Genomic DNA, 21,238 nt, shown 5'->3' with positions numbered 1-21,238 from the left:
GAAAGCTTTTGGTGTGCTGGCATTTATAAATCAGAGCATTGAGTATAGAAGTTGGGATGTAATGTTAAACTTGTACAAGGCATTGATGAGGCCAATTCTGGAGTATGGTGTACAATTTTGGTCGCCTAATTATAGGAAGGATGTCAACAAGATAGAGAGAGTACAGAGGAGATTTACTAGAATGTTGCCTGGGTTTCAGCCACTAAGTTACAGAGAAAGGTTGAACAAGTTAGGGCTTTATTCTTTGGAGAGCAGAAGGTTAAGGGGGGACTTGATAGAGGTCTTTAAAATGATGAGAGGGATAGACAGAGTTGACGTGGATAAGCTTTTCCCATTGAGAGTAGGGAAGATTCAAACAAGAGGACATGACTTGAGAATTAAGGGACAGAAGTTTAGGGGTAACATGAGGGGGAACTTCTTTACTCAGTGGTAGCTGTGTGGACTGAGCTTCCAGTGGAAGTGGTGGAGGTAGGTTCAATTTTATAATTTCAAAATAAATTGGATAGGTATATGGGCGGGAAAGGAATGGAGGGTTATGGTCTGAGTGCAGGTAGATGGGACTAGGGGAAAATAAGTGTTCGGCACGGACTTGAAGGGCCGAGATGGCCTGTTTCCGTGCTGTAATTGTTATATGGTTATATGGTTAAAACAGACTATACCCATCTGACAGATTAAACATTACACTAACTGACAAGAGATGGCCAAAGGACCTAACTGCAGCAAATGTTCTTTTGGTAATATGCTCAAAGGTGTCAAAACGCCACATTACTGTACATTCAGATTAGATGTAGTTGTTGTGAACAGCATGCAGATACCCAGTTTGTATGCACTAGATTTAATAAAATGTATTGATAAACACTGTTTCCATCATTCCCACTTCAGAATTAACATTAAAATTTCAACTGAAATATCTCCTGACCAAATTATGATGTATATGACCGACTGTAGAAGTAAAACCTGGATAAATCCAACGTATAGTTGTGAATGTTGCTCATTAAATAACTACAGTTCTGATACTCCATATTAAGAGCATTGATTTGCCGTTAAAATGAATTCTGTAATAACGTGTCAACGGTAGCAGTGACAATCGGACACTGCGGTTTTAATGTTTCACGTGTTCACAATTTAATTAATCCATCTTTATGGACTAAAACAAATTGGGAATTAAAACACATTTGATTGCATTCCGTTATCAAACATAGTCAATGCTCGCTCTGAAGACATTTCCAGCACAATGGGGTCAGGGAGGGGGGGGGGAGTGTGAATCAGTGCGGGGTGGATAGATGGCGGGTGGGGGGGGGGGGTTGAGAAGGTAATCGGTGCGGAATGGATGGATTGAGGCAGGTGAATTATTACGTGTTGGTTGGAGTATGTAAAATTGTGAGGGGAGAGCACGGGGGATGTCAGTGGTGCTGAATGGGGGGGATCAGTACAGAATGAATGGGGGTTCAGTACAGGATGGATGGGGGGGATCTGCACAGGATGGATGGAGGGGATCTGCACAGGATGAATGGGGGGGATCTGCACAGGATGAATGGGGGGGGGGGAATCAGTACAGGATGAATGGGGGTTCAGTACAGGATCGATGGGGGGATCTGCACAGGATGGATGGAGGGGATCTGCACAGGATGAATGGGGGGGGGGGGGAAATCAGTACAGGATGAATGGGGGATCAGTACAGGATGAATGGGGGATCAGTACAGGATGGATGGGGTGGATCTGCACAGGATGGATGGGGGGGATCTGCACAGGATGAATGGGATGGGGGAAATCAGTACAGGATGAATGGGGGATCAGAACAGGATGAATGGGGTAGACAAAAGTGCTGGAGAAACTCAGCGGATGAGGCAGCATCTATGGAGCGAAGGAAATAGGCAACGTTTCGGGTCGAGACCCTTCAGACTGTTCCCCCCCCCCCCTCTTCTTGAATGGGGGGGGATCAGTACAGGATGGATGGGGGGGGGGGTCAGCGCAGGATGAATGGGGGGGGTTCAGTACAGTGTGGATCGGAGGGTCTGTGCAGGATGAATGGGGGATCATTACAGGATGAATGAGGGGATCAGTACAGGATGAATGGGAGATCAGTACAGGATGAATGAGGGGATCAGTACAGGATGAATGGGGGATCAGTAAAAGATGAATGGGGGATCACTACAGGGTGACTGAGTGGATCAGTATAGGATGAATGAGGGGATCAGTACAGGATGGATGAGGGGATCAGTACAGGATGAATGGGAGATCAGTAAAAGACGAATGGGTAGATCACTACAGGATGGATGGAGGGATTGGTGCAGGATGAATTGGGGGACCAGTGCAGGGTGGATGGGGGGTGGCAGAAGAATCAATGCGAGGTGGATAGGGTGATCAGTGCAGGATGTAGATGGGGAGGGGAGCACAGGGGATGTCAGTGAGGACTGAATAGAGGCGGGAATGGGGATCAGTGCTGGATGGAGAGGAGGGGGTCTCGGGATAAGGGGAGGCAGGGGGGGGGGGGGGAGAGAGAGAGAGAGTCATTCGCTTCGACCCTTCGTCAGCCTTCATCTAGTATCATTGCCCCACAATACTGCCACCGCCGACACGAAACATCACGTTCCTTTTCTCAAGAGATGCTGCCTGACCCGCTAAGTTACTCAATTTTTTTGTATCTATCTTCGGTATAAACCAGTATCTGTAGTGCCAAGCCGGGCAAAATGACTCGCCGTTTAGGTTGCCCGGCGGCACTTTGGGTGGTCAATGGCACCCGGGCAACCGTTAAATTCGAGCCCTGCAACATCTTATACAACTGCAACATGACCTCCCAACTTCTATACTCAGTACTTTGACTGATGAAGGCCAATGTGTCAAAAGCCTTTTTGACCAATCGATCTACCTGCGACTTCACCTTCAGGGAGCTATGCACCTGCACTCCTTGATCCCTCTGCTCTACAACACTCCCCAGAGGCCTACCATTTACTGTGCATGCAGGTCCTGCCCTTGTTGGACGTCCCAAAATGAACCACACATTTCTCTCTATTAAATTCCATCAACCATTCCTCAGCCCATTCCTGGCTAATCGATCCAGATCCTGCTGCAATCTTTCACAACCATCTTCACTATCTGAAGTTCTGTATTTATTATTAATTATTAAAAATGTATTAATTGTTGAAAGTAACTAAATATATATTGTGCAAGTGCCAGAGAAAGTGAGTAGCCTAGCAACCAAGGAAACAGAAGTGAACTGTCTCAGCAAGAAGTGGCAGTGCAAACTGGCGGGAGAATTTTTTAATTAAAAGAAACATTTTCAAATAAAGCGGAAAGTCTGAAATATAAAAGGAAAATATTGAACGTAGCAGATATGGCGGTGACTAGAGCAGAGGAGTTGATGTTTCAGATTAAAATGTCTTTGAAACTAATTCTGTTTGTCTTTCCTTGGCAGGCCCTTTAATTTGTTTAAGCATTTGTTTTATTTTGAAGATTATTGTACCTTTAAGTATGCGAAATGTCATATTACAACAATAGAGAGAACCTAGTCATATGAGGTCAGTGTTCATTTTAAGATGATGCCACCGGCAATTTGAAACACATGGTAAATGGGTTCATTTCAACATTGTGTTTGATGACTGTTGCAGTAAACAATTCAAATGAATTGCTATTTTTGATCAGTTAACATATTCATTTAATTAGATCTGAGTGAACATATGAAAAATGAAAGAGCCAACCTCATGAATATGATGAAACTTAGCATTAAAGTGCTCATACAGTCTGCATTAAGTTTGGGAAGAACTTTGGATGCTGATTACCCACCTCTTCAGCAGTTTTTTGTGGTAATGGAGCAGTGTCTCAAACATGGACTAAAAGGTACGTTATGCCTTTTTCATTAGCTAAAAAATAATGAACAAATTCTCCCTTAATTGGCACTAATACATAAGACTGATAAAACATTGTATTACTTTTAATCTCTTGCAGTAAAGAAGACTTTTCTTGGACCAAACAAGTCATTTTGGGGTCCCCTAGAATTAGTGGAAAAATTGTGTCCTGAGGCTGCTGAAATAGCAACAAGTGCCAGAAACCTACCAGGACTTAAGTGAGTTTGTAAATATGTTTCTGTGATGTAATGCTTTCTTAGAATGGAATCATTTACATTTTATATTTGTATATTACAGAACTGCAATTGGAAGAGGGAGAGCGTGGCTTAATCTTGCTTTAATGCAAAAGAAAATGGCTGATTATTTGAAGGCTTTGCTTGATAGGAAAGATCTACTAAGGTAATTTTTGGTATTCTTGTAAGAAGTTGGCATTTGATGGGATTGAGCTGGCAGCTGGCACACCTATTGATGATGGTATGATTTTTGCGACAACTGGATTTTAAAAATAATATTACTGTCACTCCCCAACAATTTTGCACTATATATTTTCTCTCTAATCTGATTTTTAAAAACTTTTTTTGAAGTAACTAATTGTTTTTTGAACAATTTATTAACTTGTTTCAACGGGTTATTAGATACTAGTTTTTGAACCAGCACTTCTGAATGGTTGTTTTCATATTGTATTTGCCCATGTTTATCTTACCACAATTTAAAGAAGCTTAAGAATGTCAGTTTGTGTACATTAACAATTAAAGATGTTACAACTTCTTTATCCAATCATAACATAATGGCACTGAACTGGTTAAAGAATATTTTAATCTATATACTATCCCATATACTGACTTGGATTTCATTTGTTTCCTTTTAATAATTTGTAATTAGTTAATAATTCCCCTCATCATGATATTTACTGTGTATTTCTGGAATTGCCAGTTGTAATATTTAGTTTCAGATGTTCCCCCCAAATCTGAGAACTTCAGTTCTTGCATTGAATGTTAGCCTCTTCTTTCTGTGCTATCTGATCTCAGCAGTGTACACTTTGTTCATGATGTAAACACATTTCTTGTGTTCTGGGTGGAATAGTTTATTGGCTATTTCCTAAAGAAGTTTATTGTTATTTGATAACGACGCCCAGATATGAAACTGTTAAATTAATGCAGTGTATGCCGCATTCTACAATATTTCTCTCCATCATAGCCGTTGTTCTTTCTATTTTGGTATATTATTAACATAGGGATCCAGTTAGCTATTGGGAATAGGGTGAGTGGGATGTGGTTCAGACACCTACTTTGCCTGCTGCTGCCTGGTTCTCTTTTGCTTGCTTTGTTGATAAAATCTTTGTTGTGCCTTTTGAATTTCTTTTTAAATTTTAACTAAATGTGGAGGAAAAAGTTAAATGTGATCTAATCAGCTGGCTTTTAAATATTTGTGCATGCTTCCCTATCAATATATTTAGCTTTAAAATTTAACAATGACCACTTTAATCACTCACACTGTTAGTCCTTGACTTTTGGTGTTCAAAAGGGAACTGCAGATGCTGGAATATCGAAGGTACACAAAATTGCTGGAGGAACTCAGCGGGTGCAGCAGCATCTATGGAGCGAAGGAAATAGGCGACGTTTCGGGCCGAAACCCTTCTTCAGACTTTTGACTTTTGTTCTATTGGGTCCTATTTTGCTGCTGTCACTATTTTGGAAGAGCCATAGCTGAGAATGACATGTGGGCAGTTTCATCAGGATTATTTATTTTGATATTGTATAGTTGATACCATCAAAATCCTTCCTTGGGTTTAGGTTTATTATCGTCACATGTACTGAGGTACAGTGAAAAGCTTTGTTTTTCATGCTATCCAATCAAATCAGATAATACTATACATTTATACAATCAATCCAAATTCAAGTACAATAGGTAATAATAATAATACATTTTATTTAATGGGCGCCTTTCAAACATCTCAAGGACACCTTACATAGTATATCGGAATAACATATAATCGGAATATAACAAGTAATAAAGACATCACAGAGACACAAATTAAAAACAGGATTCAATCCAAAAACAAAATCAAAAACACAGTGTGAAGAGGGAGCAGCGGCAGCCAAAGCGCGCCAGCGTCCACTCTCTCTTCACGGCAGCCATCTTGGACACAGGTAGAGCAAGGAGAAGACACAGAATACAGGATATAGTTCTCAGCATTGTAGTGCACCAGTTCCAGAGACAGTATCAAGTCCTTTGATATAGTAATACAGCATGGAAACAGGCCTTCTAACCCACTTAAATCTGAACTGACCATCAAATATCTCTACTAATTTCATTTCATTCCTCCCCCTGCCTCCATCAATTCCACTCCCCATCCACACCAAGATTCTCTTACTTGGCTCCACATATAGTGTAATTTATAGTGACCAATTGACCTATAAACCCACATGTCTTTTGGATATTGAAACCAGAGCAGCCGAGGAAGCCCAAATGCAAACTCCACACGGCACTGGAGATCAGGATTGAACCTGGATCGCTGGAAATATGAGGCAGCAGCTCTTACTAGCCATGCTATGGGTTACCTTTAAGAATATGTGAATTATGCTAAAGAATTGCCAGCTTTGTTATTTGGTATTTGAAACACTTGATTTTTTAAATTACAGTTCTCAAGTTAGATGACAATTTTCCTTGTTTTTAATAGCAGTATATTTTCTTATTGAAGTAGAAACTCTAAGCACAGCAAAGCTTTTTTATATGAACAAACAGTGCCTCTTAATTTTATTAATGTACTTTAATAATACAATGGTTGTTGGTAAAATAAAGTATTACAATTTTGATGTCCATCATGAATTAATACAAACATTCTTTTAATATAGTGAATTCTATGATACAAATGCACTAATTATGCATGATGAGGGAGCAGTTATTGTTGGTCTACTGGTTGGCCTTACAGTTATCGATGCAAATCTTTGTTTAAAAGGAGAAGATTTGGATTCACAGGTAATATTTGGTAAATAATTTTCAAGAGGAATGTGAATGATGCAGATGTATTAAATTGAGTTCTTCGTTCAGACAGTTCATGAATGTTTGCTTTGACTAGTTGTATCCATGTGACAATGCTGAAAGATTATGTGGCACAAAGCCTTGCTTTTTTATTAATCCAGAGTGGGAAAAGATCATTATGCACCAAGTACTTATAAGCCAAAAATGTGGTCAATAGCAGTGTTCAGTATTGTCTTATCATTGGCTCCATAACTTGTATCTTTAAAAATAATATTGGGCGTTTTGAAACCTTTAGAAGAGAGTGGATTGTATAGCTGTTTGTAGTAATCATAAATGCCTTGTGATTCACTCACCAATATAAATGGGTCTAGTTTAGGTTAAAGATATAGCCTGGAACCAAGCCCTTTGGCCCAACGAGTCCATATCGACAATTGATCACCCATTCACACTAGTTCTACATTATTCCACTTTCTTGTCTGATCCTGACATATCAGGGGAATTCCTTGAGGCCAATTAACCTACGACTCGCATGTCTTTGGGATGTGGGAGGAAACCCATGTAGTCATGGAAAATGTGCAAATGTCACATAGAAAGCACCTGTGTTCAGAATCGAACCCGGGTCTCTGGCATTGTGAGGCAGCAGCTCAACCAATTTAATTGTTTCGAAACAAAATAGGATTCTCAAATTGGGGATTTAATTGATTAATTTTATATTTAAATTAAAATTAATTTAATAAGAACATGCTGGATTAAGAAATGTGTATATGTGCAATAATAACTGATTTGTGGACTACAAAACGTCTTGTGATTAAGTATGATATCAATTTTCACGGTCACTTTTTACATAATGAGACAATGATGAGAAATGTTGACAGATGGTGATGTAATGTGCACAATGGTTTAGTCACCAACTGCAGAGGGGAGATTTAGTGAATTTACTCCCAAGGAGATATTCTGAGCAGAAAATTGGTTTAAATTAATTTCTGCCACTTGATTTCATGTTACATTTTGTTTTGAAGCACAGTGAGAATTTAATTTGAGCCTGGCCTCTTGAATTTTAATATTAGCGATTCCCCTTCATTCATTTTGCTGGGACAATACATCGAAAATCAACAAGTACTGGGAAAAATCTGGCTGGGATATTTATGTTTAAGAACCTTCATGTTTAAATTGGTCATTTGTCTAGTACATTGAAATAAGAGAGAGTTTTCAGAATTTTTGTTAATGCTTGTTCATACAAGGTCATAGAAAATAGGTGCAGGTGGAGGTCATTTGGAGGAGGCCATGAACTGGAGACTTTATCATTTTCAGTATGTGCCATAAAATATGTCTACTGTGGATTTATCCAAATGTTGTAAATAAACATCTTGCATTCCAATACGTTCACAAGTTAGGCTATTCGGCCCATCGAGTCTACTCCGCCATTCAATCGTGGTTGATCTCTGCTTCCAAATCCCATTTTCCTACCTTCTCCCCATAACCCTTGACACCCGTTCAAATCAAGAACTTGCCAATCTCTGCCTTAAAAATATCCACTAAATACTTATGGCACCCTGCACGTTTTGAGAAAAAAGCAATGAATATTTATTTTTGTCAAAAAAACAATATCATTTGACATTTTCTGGCATTTCAGGTTGGTGTGATAGACTTCTCGCTGTACTTGAAAGATGGAGCTCAGGATCGTACTGACAACAAACAGTGAGTAAATGTAGCAACATGATTCTATAAACTCTTACACTTTAGGTTTTATTACAAAACGTAAAAATGTTTTTGAACATTAACTTATTCCTTGCAAAAGAGCTTCAATTTGAAAATCAGACCACCAAAGCTGATCTGAAATAAAAACAGCAGGCAGGCGATATGTTGTGGGGAGAGAGTTCGTTTCAGGTCAATGACTGTTCTGCAAAGTGGTCACCCAGTTTGCACTTACTTTGAGCAATGGATTGGAGACCATATGGTGAGAACTAAATGCTATACACTGGATTGGAAGAAATCAAAGTGAATAGGTGCTTCACCTAGAATGCCTCCATTCAGTTGTAAGGGTGATCATGATCTTCAAGTTGCCTGTATCTTTAATTTTTTATTGCACTCTGACCACTGTTTTGTCTCTTACATTGTTTCTACGTAGCCCAACAAAAGCTTGAGGAATGGAGACATGCTTTCCATCATGTTCGCCAGACTGACTCATTTTGATCTAAGACCATCCACTTTAACTTGTTTTTTTTCTTTCTCCATAGATGATACTTGATCTGCTGGGTATTTCCAGCACTCTTTCTATCAGATTTCCAATGTGCTATATTCTACATCTCATGGCTGTTGTTTTTGTTTCTTCTTTCATCTATCGAATAATTGCACTGATAGCATTATATCTTAGATGTTCTCTTCACACTTTCCCCTCTGCAATTTGAAACATGCCTATTTTCTTATTTCTCCAGTTCTGATGAAGGGTCATTGCCCCAAAACATTAACTGTTTTCTCTCTCCACAAATGCTGCCCGTGTTGTTAGGTATTTCCAGTACTGTTATTCTGTTTTTAGGTTTACGAGCTAGTTTACTTTAGATATTAAAGTTATTTTTCAAGTGATAAGTGGAATATTTGAAGCCTTTACAAAAGCTATGGTTATTATTCAATGGTGGTTCAGATAATGTTCCAAGTAACCAGCCACCCTCATTTGGGCACTCAATACTTTACAAGCCAGTGGCTCTACTAAAGTTTTGCAGCCATATGGCTGCCAATAACCTTGAGTCCTCCATTCCGTGGCCCTCTCACAAATAAAACGGGCCCTAGATATGTGACCAGCCTTCTAGAAGGCATTTCTTGAGGCCATGGAGACATGACTAGTCTCGTGAACCTTTCAAGTTGAGTTCCAAATCCGATATTGGTAATGTTAAGATTATATGTCCAAAATGCATAATTTATTCTCTTTTGCTTTCAGGAGTACTGAAATCACCAACATTCTTGACCAGAAACATTATGTGGAAGAGCTCAACAGACACTTAAGGTAAAAGACCAAAAGCCTTCAGACTTTGTGTAAATATTTAAAATTTGATCTCAAATATTTGTAAATATGTTGGAGTTTTTTTGCATTAACATTACTAACATTATTAAGCATCTATAGTTTAATGTGCTAATTTGATCTGTGATCATCTTTTGTATTGGTATTTAATTAAGTATTTATTTTTCAAGTGGTACAGTTTCTGACCTGCAAACAAAACTAGATTCATTGGAAAAGATTAATGCAAAACTAATGGAAGAGGTAAATAATGCTGATAGACTTTCCACATATTTTCTTGAAATTTCATTTGAGAATAGCTTTGTCTTGAAAATGATCTGTCTTTGTACTTTATATTTTGCAGCTTACAGCAGCAAATGACCGAATTCAGTCACTTCAGGAGGAACAGGATCAATTAAAACAAGAAAATTCGTCAATCCTTGAAAGCAATGAACGTCGAGTAGCAGTTGAGTTATGAGTACTAATTTAATATTCTGAACTGACCTGCTAATCTTTATCAGCTCTAGAGGGTTATATGTGATTTTTTTTTTTAGTTGCTTGCAAAATGAGTACACACAACTCCCACCCATTTGGGTGACGGAATTTTCACCTTTCAAATGTCGCAATGTAACTACCCAAACATTTGAGATATGGAATATAATTTGCTCTTTTGAATTTGCATGCGGGTGCTGGTAGTAAATAAGAAAATTCGTCAATCCTTGGACAGACAGGGCACGTATGTGAGGATGCTCTTCATTGACTATAGCTCTGCATTCAATACGGTCATCCCCACCAAGCTCACCACCAAACTCGATCAGCTAGGCCTCAGCTCACCGATATGCGCTTGGATCCTGAACTTTCTCATGGAGCGACCGCAGGCCGTGAGACTGGGCCCGCACCTGTCCTCCACCATCACCCTGAGCACCGGCACACCACAGGGTTGTGTACTAAGCCCCATGCTCTACTCCCTCTTCACTCACGACTGTGTCCCTGCATTCGACACCAACACCATCGTGAAGTTTGCAGACGACACAACAGTGATTGGGCTGATCACCAACGGTGATGAAACAAACTACAGAGCGGAGGTGCAGAACCTGGCGGACTGGTGCGCCAATAACAACTTGGCACTAAACACCTCCAAGACCAAGGAGCTGATTATTGACTTCAGGAGGTCCCATTCTGGAGAATACGCCCCAATCTCCATTTACGGGGAAAGTGTGGAGAGAGTGTCCAGCTTTAAGTTTCTGGGCACTCACATTTCAGAAGACCTCACATGGTCCACAAACACCGCCGCGCTGGTCAAGAAGGCACAGCAACGACTGTTCTTCCTGAGGACATTAAAAAAGACTGGTCTGCCCCAACAGCTGCTGACAACGTTCTACCGCTGCACCACAGAGAGCATACTAACGTATGGCATCTCTGTGTGGTATCTCAGCTGCACGGAGGCGGAGAGGAGAGCTCTTCAGCGCGTCGTCAACAGAGCGCAGCGGATCATCGGGACAGAGCTACCAGCCTTGGAGGGCATCTACCACACGCGGTGCCTCAGGAAGGCCCTCAGCATCCATAAGGACTCATCCCACCCCTGCCACGGTCTGTTTCAACTACTTCCCTCCGGCAGACGTTACAAGGCCTTCTACGCCCGAACCTCTAGACTCAGGAACAGTTTTATCCCAAGAGCTATAGCGGCTCTGAACCGGCCCTAATGAGTGCCCCCCCACCCACTCCCTTTGGACAGTCCCTCAGATGGTCACGTCAATCAATTCAGCTTGCTTATTTATGTATTGTATTTATTTACCTTTCTTGTACATCAGTGGAGCTGCACACTAAATCTCGTTTCACTGACGTGCAATGACAATAAAAGATATATTATTATTATTATTATTATAAGCACAATGCAATCATTCAATAAAATGATTGTTGGGGTGCCATGATTGGTCTAGGCAGCACCTGGAAAGTCATTTGATTGCCACCTTGTGCAAGTGCTTAAAAACTGGAGATTGGATGCTGTGTGAGAGCAGGGTTGGGCTCAGTCATGAGAGAGATTACAGCCACTAATTTCCCCAAAACCTTTTACACTTATGCCACACATTCAATGAGTGTTTGGAATTAGAATCATATTCATTATGTTGCCACTCAGAAAGAGAGGAGGGGAAAATAGACCTAAAAATATGTTTGCATTCAGGATTAGTTTAAGTGAGTTGGCCTCAACCTTGAATCTCCTTGGTTAAATAGTCTATATCACAAGAATTAGTATTTATATATGGATTATACAAATGTCATCTACAGCTGGAAAATTATCAACATGGTGAAAAATTAGCTTTGTCTGCCTAAAACTTGTTGGCCTTCCAGGAGGTCTCAAGTGAATGCTGCTCAGCAGTACATTTCAAGGTGTTGGGGTATGCGTAAAGGAAAGCATGAAGCTCAGTGCAGCCACCACAAACACTGAGGAAATGCAACTTAAACCTCCTTCGAAAACTGGTTGGGTCGTCTGTAATAACCCCTCGAAAGTTTCATGGATGTGGTATTTAAGGAGGAAACATGAGTGGCATTAATGCATTGTAAGAGAATTATCGAATGGACTACACAATGAGTGTAGAGAGACGTGTACCAATTTGTGTTTATTGTATATCTTGTGAATATTTTTTTAAAGCAAAGCATAATTCTTATGTTTTATGTTTATCTTTAAGTCTTATGTTTATATAAACAAGCTTTGTTCTTTCTTTAGGGTTTTATTGGATTGGTTCCTGAATGTTTTATTCTTAAGCATTTAACCATGCCATAAATGAAAGCTAAGTTAAAGGTAAAAGTAACTGCAAAAAAGGAATGTAAAATCCTTTGGGCTTCTATACAGATTTGAGAGTTTTCCCTAACAGGAATGATTAAACATACAGGGAAAAATACGTTGGATGGGTTGATCCAATGCCATGTACAAAATGTTGAACTGGTTTAATACTCCAAATTTCGAGAAGATGTTTCCAATTCTGTGCTTCCTAACAAGGATAGAATGTATCGAGATTATCTTAAAGATTTTTATAAAGTATGTTTACTCACAAAATTCTAAGATTATGGCGCTTACGACCGCAAGAAGTATTACAGGCATTGTTGCAATAATGGGAGATTTATATCAGGAACAAAGAAATAAATAATGTGTGACTAGGATTTGATGAAGGGCTATATGTTGAGTTATATGTTGACCAACAATGGGGCATGCAGTTCAACCCTTCCAAATGTGAAACCATGCGTGTCACCAGAAAGAGGAATCCAGGCGAAACATCTTACAATATACTTGGTGCCACCCTTGAAGAATTCAAACAAACCAAGTATCTTGGCATCAAATTGCAGAATGATCTGCGTTGGAATGGTCAGACTCATCATGCAACGGTGAAAGCAACAGGTGTCCTAAACTTTCTGAGGCGCAACTTTCATCATTGTTCAACTTCTGTCAAGGAGAAGCTATACTTCACCCTCGTTAGACCTCATTTGGACTACGCAGTTGCAGCATGGGACCCATACACAAATAAAAACATTTCTTCCATCGAACGTGTCCAAAGACAGGCAGCTCGATTTGTTACTAACACCTATGAGAGAGAAGCGAGTGTCACCAAACTTCTGAATTCTCTGGGGTGGAACCCTCTCCAAGACAGACGTGAAGCTCACCGTTTGACCTGTTTTTTACAAAATGTTAAATGGTCAGCTCGACATAGATTACAAGACCTACACCAAACCCAAACCAATTAGGAGCAGACAAGGGGATTCGATCCAATTTGTGATCCCAGCTATAAAGACAGATGTGTACAGCAATTCGTTCTTCCCCCGCACAATTGAAACATGGAATAATCTCCACCCTACTATAGTTACCCAACCAGATGCAACTAAATTTAAAGTAGCTCTTTCTTCCCAATAACCCTTTCTGGCTTAAGTCCTCCCTCCACCACCTCCAGTTTAAATTCCATTTGGAATATTTTGGAGGACCAAGAAACCAAGAACAAAAAAAAAAGTATGAGGTCGTGGATAAATAAATACTCTTTGTGAACAGTTCTTTACTACCCCTGTTCTAGCACCTCTTACTATCTAAAACTGGCCTTGTAGAAGTATGTGATATATTATTATTGGTAGGCCAGGTGCCTTTACAAAGGATGGTGGATGGCAGGGAGAGATTGCATTTTCATTTTTAAAAAGCAGTCAGGTTGTTACTGTTATTGGATAATATTTAGTGAAACTGTCATGAGATTATAATCACTTTCACTGATATTTAACAGGTGAATAGACAAGATTCTGAAGTAGAGCTGGAAACTTATAGACAGACTCGCCAGGGTCTAGATGAAATGTATAATGAAGTCTGGAAGCAACTGAAAGAAGAAAAACAGCTTCGAATGGTAAAGCCTGCATATCCTTGAACTGGCAAATAGCTAGTGTAAGACTATTGATATTAAACTTATTTTTAAATGTGAAATTGCTTTTAATTTTGCTTTTAGAACTGGCTTGAAAAGGTGGTTTCTAAAAATTGATTTAGCACTGAATATCTTTTACATGAATATGAACATTCTTTGTATTTAGTACACAAATTCCCATCAACAAAGGAAAAGTAATGTCAGAATGCAGGTTTGAAAGCCGTTTGCATATTTTGGTTCTATCTTGGTAATCTGAAGAGGTTTGTTATTCCAGGAACTGGAGAAAGAATTGGAATTACAAGTGAGCTTGAAGCAAGAAATGGAAATGGCCATGAAGTTGCTAGAGAAAGACACTCATGAGAAGCAAGACACGCTGGCTGCTCTGCGACAACAATTGGAAGAAGTGAAGGCCATCAATTTGCAGATGTTTCACAAAGTTAAGGTAAGACATGGAGGTGATGGGGCAGGTTGACAATGCATAATAAGCAAGTAACTTCTAAGAGTGTACAGGGTAGAATCCTGTTGGATACGATCGATTATCTTTCTACGTGTTTCCGATATTTAGAATATGTAGGATAAAACGTTAAGAATACAGTTCCTGCTTATGCTGGAGCTGTGAATTATTCCTGCTGCTTATTAAAAGCTATTTTAAATTAATGACCCCTTGTTATTGATGTGACTCATATGGAAAAAGGCTTTCCCTATTGTACCAGTCAGATCCCAGTTTCCTCCTTTGATGTTGGGAGAATATTGAATTACAGTATCCCTGGAATGAAAACATGAACTAATGTTTGTGCATCAGAAATGAGCAAGGATTGGGCAGGAGAGCATTAGGTATGGGGATAATTGGTATATAATTGGCAGTGAACATGATATAGAGGGACCTGAGTGCTCTCGTGCATGTTTTGTAAAAGGCTTTATAAATAGTGGCATTGCATTTGGGCGTTTGGGGACCTTTTCAAAATCTTGAGAATTTTGGCTGATCATAAGCAATAGGTTGTAGGCTGCCGGGTCCAGAGAATTTGTTTGTCATCAGTTCATCAAAGGCTTTTTGTCAAGTGAGGGCATTTAAATTGTTTCTCTCCTATTCCCTTCCATCTTTTTGACCTCGATTTTCAGGTGTCTTCCATGTTCAAAGTCTCTATCATTTCTTTTTATTTCATCATTGACATCCAGTCTCATTCTCTAAGGAACCAATGGTTACTGACACACTTCATTTAAAAATAATGTACATATGGAAGCTCTTGCTATTACGATATGTGGGGGAGAGGAAGGGGGGGAGAGAAAGGGGGGTGAGCGGAGAGAGAGAGAGTGGGGGGGGAGGGAGAAGGGAGAGGGGGGGGAGAGAGAGGGGGGGAAGATAGAGGGGGGGAGAGAGAGGGGGGAGAGAGAGAGACGGGGCTCTCACTTAATTTTTTTCTCCTGTTGCCAACCAGGCAACCTAGGCAGCTTTTTAGGTTGCCAAATGACAGTTTAGGTGGTCATTTAAGACGGCTTGCATGACGCGTGCAATAATGTGCTTGGACGAAGTGCGTAGTTACCAGTCGGAATAATGCTCAATGAAGCATTCACATATTATTTCTGCTTCAAATAAAGTCATAGTATATAGATATGATAGATAGATTTCTGGTTCGTTATCCACTAGGGGCGCCTTTTTTGGGGGGATTCTTTAGTTTTTCTATGTGGGGGAGGGGGGTAGGGTAATGTGGAAACCGCTTCCCAGTCGCTTCCTGGCGAGGATGGGACTATTCTCCGAGTCGCGTCCTCGCCCCCCCCTCCTCGCGGCCTACCACCTGGATTGGAGCGGCCTTTCCTACCGGGGACCGGACCAGAGCTTCAGCAGCAGCGGCACAGCGCTGGATTCACCGCGGAGAGGCAATGCCTACCTGGATCGCCGTTTGAGTGTTGGGGCTGCAGCATCGACATTGCAGAGCTGTGATTGCGAAGCTCCCAGCACGGGCGTCGCGCTCACCTACATCGCGGTGTCCTGGGACCCTTTGCCGAGGGCCGCCAGCGTGAATCTCTGCCCAGCGCGGCCTGTGGACTTCGGGAGCAGCGGAGTCCGGTAGGCAGCGGCCGATTCGGAGGTCCAAGCCGCTGAGGTTGTCCTCCCGTTCCGACGTCGGAGTTCCAACATCCCGACGAGCGGGCCTGAACATCGGGTCGCCCATAGCGGCGACTGCGGAGAGCTCGGGAAGCCCCGACCACGGGTGAACATCAGGAACTTCAGAGGAAGATGACTGACTTTGGTGCCTTCCCTCAAAGTGGGAAACTTTGATTCTGCTGTGTGGGGATGTTTTATGTTGCACTCTATCATGTGTTATGTTCTTTATTTTGTTGTATGGCTGCATGGTGACCACACATTTCACTGAACCAACATGTGACAAATAAATGTAACTTGTATCTTGTATGCATGACTAATCTTCTGGAATTTTTTGAGGATGTGACGAGTAAAATTGATGAAGGGGTGCCAGTGGATGTAGTGTATCTAGACTTTCAGAAAGCCTTTGATAAGGTCCCGCACGGGAGACTGGTGACTAAAATTAGAGCACATGGTATTGAAGGTAGGGTGTTGACGGATAGAAAATTGGTTGGCAAACCGGAAGCAAAGAGTAGGAGTGAACGGGTCCTTTTCAGAATGGCAGGCAGTGGGGAGTGGAGTGCCGCAAGGCTCGGTGTTGGGGCCGCAACTGTTTACCATATATATTAATGATTTGGAAGAGGGAAATAGGAGCAACACTAGCAACTTTGCGGATGACACAAAGCTGGGTGGCAGTGTGAACTGTGAAGAGGATGTTAGGAGGTTGCAGGGTGACCTGGACAGGTTGAGTGAGTGGGCAGATGCGTGGCAGATGCAGTATAATAAAGATAAATGTGAGGTTATCCACTTTGGAGGCAAAAACAAGGGGGCAGATTATTATCTCAATGGGGTTAGGTTGGGTAAGGGGGAGGTGCAGCGAGATATGGGCGTCCTTGTACACTGAAAGTTGGCTTACAGGTACAGCAGGCAGTGAAGAAAGCTAATGGAATGTTGACCTTCATAACAAGAGGATTTCAGTATAGGAGTAAAGAGGTTCTTCTGCAGTTGTATAGGGCTCTGGTGAGACCACATCTGGAGTATTGTGTACAGTTTTGGTCTCCTAATTTGAGGAAGGACATCTTTGTGATTGAGGCAGTGCAGCGTAGGTTCACAGGATGGTGGGATTGTCATATGAGGAAAGATTGAAAAGACTAGGCTTGTATTCACTGGAGTTTAGAAGGATGAGGGGTGATCTTATAGAAACATATAAAATTATAAATGGACTGGACAAGCTAGATGCAGGAAAAATGTTCCCTATGTTGGGCGAGTCCAGAATCGGGGGCCACAGTCTTAGAATAAAGGGGAGGTCATTTAAGACTTAGGTGAGAAAAAACTTTTTCTCCCAGAGAGTTGTGAATTTATGGAATTCCCTGCCACAGAGGGCAGTGGAGGCCAAATCACTGGATGGATTTAAGAGAGTTAGATAGAGCTCCAGGAGCTAGTTAGTCGAGGGATATGGGGAGAAGGCAGGCACGCGTTATTGATAGGGGACGATCAGCCATGATCACAATGAATGGCCGTGCTGGCTCGAAGGGCCGAATGGCCTCCTCCTGCACCTATTTATGCTTCTATGTTTCTATGAAGGGCCGAATGACCTCCTCCTGCACCTATTTTCTATGTTTCTATGTATCTTGTATTATCTTAATGCATTTTGCTATGATAACGTTTCAAAAGATAGTAATTCAGTTAATAAATATATTTATCAGTCTGGTCAAATCACAGATCAGTAGCCATAATCCCAAATTACTTGACAGAATTTCTACTTCCTGGTTGGAGGTGGTGGTGCTTAATGTCATTGTTTTGAGAACTGACATCAACTATTTTAGTGAATTAAGAAATCAAAGTATCAACTCCAACAATACACAAATACCAAAATGCTCTATTCTTTCTCCTCAACTGACCAAATAGTGTAAATAAAAACTTTGAAATGTTTTGATGAGGTATTGGGTAGAAAATTGAAAAAAAGATAAAATGGATATTAGTGCACCATTCAGTAATGTGTTGTCTCAATTTTCTACAAGTAGATGATGTAAATGATTGCAAACCTCTTAAGGTTGATTTTAAAGTTTCATAAGTCCAACATGTGATCATTTCTTTTTCATAAATTGTGTAGAACTCTGATGGGACAATGCAGCAGAAGACTGATGTGATAAACTCTATTGAACATAAAACTGACCAGATGATTGTTGCCACAAAGCAAATGGAGGAAAGGTACAGTAAATATGGAACATTTTGTATTAACTAGAATTTTATTTGCATTAATATTGGAGTACTTATACTTGGAAAAGTTCCTGTGATATTTCTATGTTTGTCTATGCAGAATTGTCTGACTTGTTGATTTGTTTTCCATCACAGGTTCCTGTGATATTTCTATGTTTTTCTATGCAGAACTATCTGACTTGTTGATTTGTTTTCAATAGAGAGATGTTGGTCAAAGCAGTTAATAATAGATTTGGTAACGGGTTGCTTGATTTCCTGATAGAAATTTCCTGGCAAATTGTAGAATGTTTGGAAATGAAATTCTGATAAATGGAAAGTCCCAGTGCACACCGTACACATTTGCTTGAAGTAGTTAAATAATAAGAAACTAAGGAGCAATTCCTTTGTTAACTGGTAGATAACAATTTGGGGTATGACTGTTAGATGCACTCTTGTAATTTTTGCAAGCCATTAGAGATTAAACATTGATATATTTTTGATAGCTATCTCTGAAAATCTATTTTTGCCTCGTGGTTCTGTAGAATAGTTTGATTCTTTCTTTCCACCCCTTCCCTTGCATTTTCAGTGTCTGTTCGACTATTCACTGAGTTCTTAATTGTAGTCTTGTGAAAGGTTTGTACAGCGGTAGTGGGTAATATATTGAAGGAAAGAATGCTGCATACTCAGTACATCCTCATAGCTGTGTTAGTGGGTGACTAGTGGCTGAAGTTGATAATGCTGAAGGAGCTATCGACTATTGCAGTACCTGAAAGTGGTAAGAGTTGTTAAATCAAAACAGCATTATTGCTTCGAACAGGAGCTAAATGTTGCATTGCTAGCTAATTATTACTTTTTTTTCTTTCTAATTCATAGCAACATAAAAACATAGAAAATAGGTGCAGGAGTAGGCCATTCGGCCCTTCGAGCCTGCACCGCCATTCAATATGATCATGGCTGATCATGATCATATTGAATGTGCAAGAAGAATGTGCAAGAAATTCGGTGCAAGAAGAATTTAATTTTTGAAAGCTTCTAACCTATGTACTTTTTGGCATTGCCTTTGTTAAAACTTAGATTGCAGCAGTCTGAAAGAGCCAGAAAGTTGGCAGAAGAAAGAAATGGAAAGATTAGACAGGAATTTGTCAATAAGATTGAGAGCCTCCAACAGCAGCTAGGTGAACTGGACAAACAACGGTAAGGAATAAGAATAGTTGATTTTTCTCTTTAACAAAAAGGAAACTGCACTAACAACTAAAACATAACCTCTGTAATGATAACAAATGGATTTTTTGCGATTGACGCATTAAATTTGAGGTGACTGTAGTTTTGAATGTATAATAGAAGCAACAAATGGATGAGTGGGCACTGTATCCCCATGTGCTTAAAATGCTATTAAGAAAACCATTTCAATACTAAGTCATAAGAAGGGGATATAAAAGAGAACTATGCAAATTAAATCTGTTTCTCGTCGTAGGAAGTGTTTGGCATTACAAAGCTTTTATGCACTTTGACCAATCCCGCACTTGTCTGAAACATAATATATCCCAATGATCAATTACACTGATGTCTGTGGGTTAATTAGTGTATAATTTGCTGTTTGTCCTCTGTGTAATATAAAACTGCTTAATGATTTGCAATAGTCTTGTTTTGCTAATGTTTTTCCAGTCATTCAATGAAGGAAGGTCTGAAAGGCACAGTTTTCATTTGGGATGTACAGATCCAATTGTGCAGCTGAATTGACTAATTATTTGATTGTACAAGGTCTAAAAAGTTATGGAGGAGGGGTGCACTTGGCAAGAAGCAAGCATGTTCTTCGGAGTGAAATCTGACCAATACTTAACACTTTTTAAAGTATTTGGGCTGACACCAAAGAGGGAGGTAAAGGGAGTCCTTCTACTTTGCATTGGTCTAATGAATGGGTTTCCTATGCCAATGAAAGAAAAATATATCCTTTTTGGGTGTCCAGTGGAAGAGTCATACAAAAGCTTACGTTCTTAAATCAGAGAAAATTAATTTATAGACAAAACATTAGTTCTTATGTTGGCTGAATTGTTTTTTTTCATTATTTACATGATTTCATTTCCTTTAATGATAGATTAAAAAACATTCCAGCTGTGTTTATAGGAAACAAGCTGGGTTGAAAGACCTTTTTTGTATAGCCAAAATAAAACATAAAACACTTAAAGTCAGGTAGCACTGATGAGAGTTAATATTTGGACTAATGATCTTTCATCAGAACTGAGAAGTGATAGTAAAAAATGAAGTTTTAACTTTCAGAGAAAGGGGAGCAATGGAGATGACTGGTTTGTATGGCTGTAGAAACAGTTTCATTTGAGCCTCACTGAGGTTCAAATGACAATAAATATTGTATTGTATTGGTTCTCCACAGTCCTCCTGATGAAAAGTTCCAAAGATTCACCCCACTCGGGTAAAGTAAAGTAAATTCTTATCATTGGAATTCAAATAGCTGGCCGTTTAACTTGTGGCTTGTGCTAGACTCAACTAGGTAAACCTTTGCACCTACTCTCCGCTATCAAGACCTGTAAGGATGTTGTCTGTTTCAATGAGATCATCCCTTGTTCCTCTAAACTTGTAAACCTGAGAACAGGCTCAGTCTATTTAATCTATTTTTGTATTACAACTGACCCCCTCCACCTATCCAAAATCATTCTGGCTTTCTTCACTGCACTCCCTGTATTGAAAGAACCATGTTCTTACTTCGAGAGACCAGAACTTTACATATTTCACC

General features: G+C 40.1%; 1 protein-coding gene across 1 annotated transcript in view; it reads left to right on the top strand.

Moving 5' to 3' along the window:
• The window catches only part of rufy1 (RUN and FYVE domain containing 1), a 41,195-nt gene that overhangs the window by 2,284 nt on the left and 17,673 nt on the right, over positions 1–21,238 (top strand). The window contains exons 2-13 of the mRNA XM_033029437.1: positions 3,664–3,837; positions 3,946–4,063; positions 4,143–4,244; positions 6,701–6,824; positions 8,461–8,525; positions 9,763–9,828; positions 10,014–10,083; positions 10,184–10,285; positions 14,079–14,195; positions 14,485–14,652; positions 18,404–18,501; positions 19,564–19,683. Of these exons, the coding sequence (XP_032885328.1) occupies positions 3,664–3,837; positions 3,946–4,063; positions 4,143–4,244; positions 6,701–6,824; positions 8,461–8,525; positions 9,763–9,828; positions 10,014–10,083; positions 10,184–10,285; positions 14,079–14,195; positions 14,485–14,652; positions 18,404–18,501; positions 19,564–19,683 (1,324 nt within the window). The remainder of the gene's footprint in view (positions 1–3,663; positions 3,838–3,945; positions 4,064–4,142; positions 4,245–6,700; positions 6,825–8,460; positions 8,526–9,762; positions 9,829–10,013; positions 10,084–10,183; positions 10,286–14,078; positions 14,196–14,484; positions 14,653–18,403; positions 18,502–19,563; positions 19,684–21,238) is intronic.

Source organism: Amblyraja radiata, chromosome 11, assembly GCF_010909765.2.
Source record: "Amblyraja radiata isolate CabotCenter1 chromosome 11, sAmbRad1.1.pri, whole genome shotgun sequence".
Classification (NCBI taxonomy): Eukaryota; Metazoa; Chordata; class Chondrichthyes; order Rajiformes; family Rajidae; genus Amblyraja; species Amblyraja radiata.
Note: the sequence above shows the minus strand (reverse complement) of the source record. Positions and strands in the feature narration are given on the sequence as shown.